This window comes from Pangasianodon hypophthalmus, chromosome 30 (genome assembly GCF_027358585.1).
Source record: "Pangasianodon hypophthalmus isolate fPanHyp1 chromosome 30, fPanHyp1.pri, whole genome shotgun sequence".
NCBI classification, from domain to species: Eukaryota; Metazoa; Chordata; class Actinopteri; order Siluriformes; family Pangasiidae; genus Pangasianodon; species Pangasianodon hypophthalmus.
Window position 1 is genome coordinate 274,925 of NC_069739.1, and position 2,500 is coordinate 277,424.

The 2,500-nt window shown below is 42.3% G+C and overlaps 1 protein-coding gene across 1 annotated transcript in view; it reads right to left on the minus strand.

The window, feature by feature from the left end:
- Positions 1 to 2,500, minus strand: part of rars2 (arginyl-tRNA synthetase 2, mitochondrial) — a 13,778-nt gene that overhangs the window by 8,396 nt on the left and 2,882 nt on the right. The window contains exons 5-8 of the mRNA XM_053231839.1: positions 2,171 to 2,268; positions 2,021 to 2,076; positions 1,493 to 1,576; positions 1,124 to 1,200 (exon numbers count right to left, since the gene is read on the minus strand). Coding sequence (XP_053087814.1) covers positions 1,124 to 1,200; positions 1,493 to 1,576; positions 2,021 to 2,076; positions 2,171 to 2,268 — 315 coding nt within the window. The remainder of the gene's footprint in view (positions 1 to 1,123; positions 1,201 to 1,492; positions 1,577 to 2,020; positions 2,077 to 2,170; positions 2,269 to 2,500) is intronic.

Consider the following 2,500-nt stretch of genomic DNA (forward strand, 5'->3'; position numbering starts at 1 on the left):
ATATACATACACACACACATATATACATACACACACACACACACACATATATACATACACACACACACACATATATATACACACACACACACACACACACACATATATACATACACACACACACACACACACATATATACATACACACACACACACATATATACACACACACACACATATATATACACACACACACACACACACATATACACACACACACATATATACATACACACACACACACATATATACACACACACACACACACACATATATACACACACACACACACACACACATATATATACACACACACACACACACACATATACACACACACACATATATACATACACACACACATATATACATACACACACACACACACACACACACACATATATACATACACACACACACACACACACATATATACATACACACACACACATATATATACACACACACATATATACATACATATATACATACACACACACACACACACACACACATATATACATACACACACACACACATATATACACACACACACACATATATATACACACACACACACACACACATATACACACACACACATATATACATACACACACACACACATATATACACACACACACACACACACATATATACACACACACACACACACACACATATATATACACACACACACACACACACATATACACACACACACATATATACATACACACACACATATATACATACACACACACACACACACACACACACATATATACATACACACACACACACACACACATATATACATACACACACACACATATATATACACACACACATATATACATACATATATACATACACACACACACACACACACACACATATATACATACACACACACACACATATATACACACACACACACACACACACATATACACACACACACATATATACATACACACACACATATATACATACACATACACACACACACACACACACACACACATATACATACATACACACACACACACACACACTCCAATTCCTTGCACCTAGTGTCATTTACCAAAGACACAGTATACACACGTTATACAACACACACCTCAAACAGGTGCTGCAGTGCGTTCTCCTTCAGCTTCTCCTCTGATCCCAGACGCTGAAACCCCGCCCCCAACAGCCCTGCACACACACACACACACACACACACACACACATACACACACACATGCGCACACACATGCGCACAAACACAATGTATATCAGGTTTCCAATTACATTGTGCAGTAAAACAATGTACACTCTCATCTTATTTACAGTGTACACATCTCACACACACACACACATATATACACACACACGCACGCACACACGCGCACACACGCGCACACACACACATCTCACACACACACGCACACACACACGCACACACACACGCACACACACACACGCACACATGCGCACACACACTTACCGAATTGCATGCCCCAGTCGCCTAAATAGTTAACTCTTATGACATCATTTCCCAGAGCCTGCTTCAGATTGGCAATGAAGTGACCTACAGCACAGCATATACACACACGTGCGCGCGCACACACACACACACACAGACGCACACACACACACAGTATAATGTAACAGTGTGTTGTACTGAACAGTTACTGTGCAGTTCTAACAGGAGAAAGCTTACAGTGCTATGATGTACAGTCCCCTCCAAAAGTATTGGAACACAAGGCCAGTTCTGTTGCTTTTGCTTTACACTGAAGACATTTGAGTTTGAGATAAAAAGATGAATATGAGACGAGAGATCAGAATTTCAGCTTTCATTTCCTCATATTTACATCTAGACGCATTAAACGGTTTAGAACATGGCGCCTTTGGTGGCAGACCACCCAATCTTTAGGTGAGCGAAAGTATTGGAACAGGTAGTCTATAGTCTACCGTATTATAATAATAAGGCGTATTACGCATTATTACTGAGTGAACCTGTTAACTCTCTCACCGATGACGGTGGACCTCAGATGTCCAGCGTGGAACTTCTTGGCGATGTTGGGTGAGCTGAAAGATGAAGAGGACAAAATATGAAACACTACAGATCAGACGGGGCGTGGCACTCGGTGGGCGGAGCCTGTACAGGTGTTGGAGGTGTTACCTGTATTCGACCAGCGTCCTCCCCCTCGGCAGGGTCCTGAGGATTTCACTCTTCACACCGAACGCCTGAGGATCCTCACGCAGCTCCGATAATACCTTCTGCACACACACACACACACACAGCACAGCACAGCACAGCACACACACACACACATGCACACACACACACACACACACGCCCACACACACACACGCCCACACACACAGCACACACACACACACAGAGTTAAATATATATATATATACACTATCACTATATAGAGAGAGACAGACAGGTAGACAGACAGACAGATGGGTAGAGGGACAGACAGGTAGAGAGACAGACAGGTGG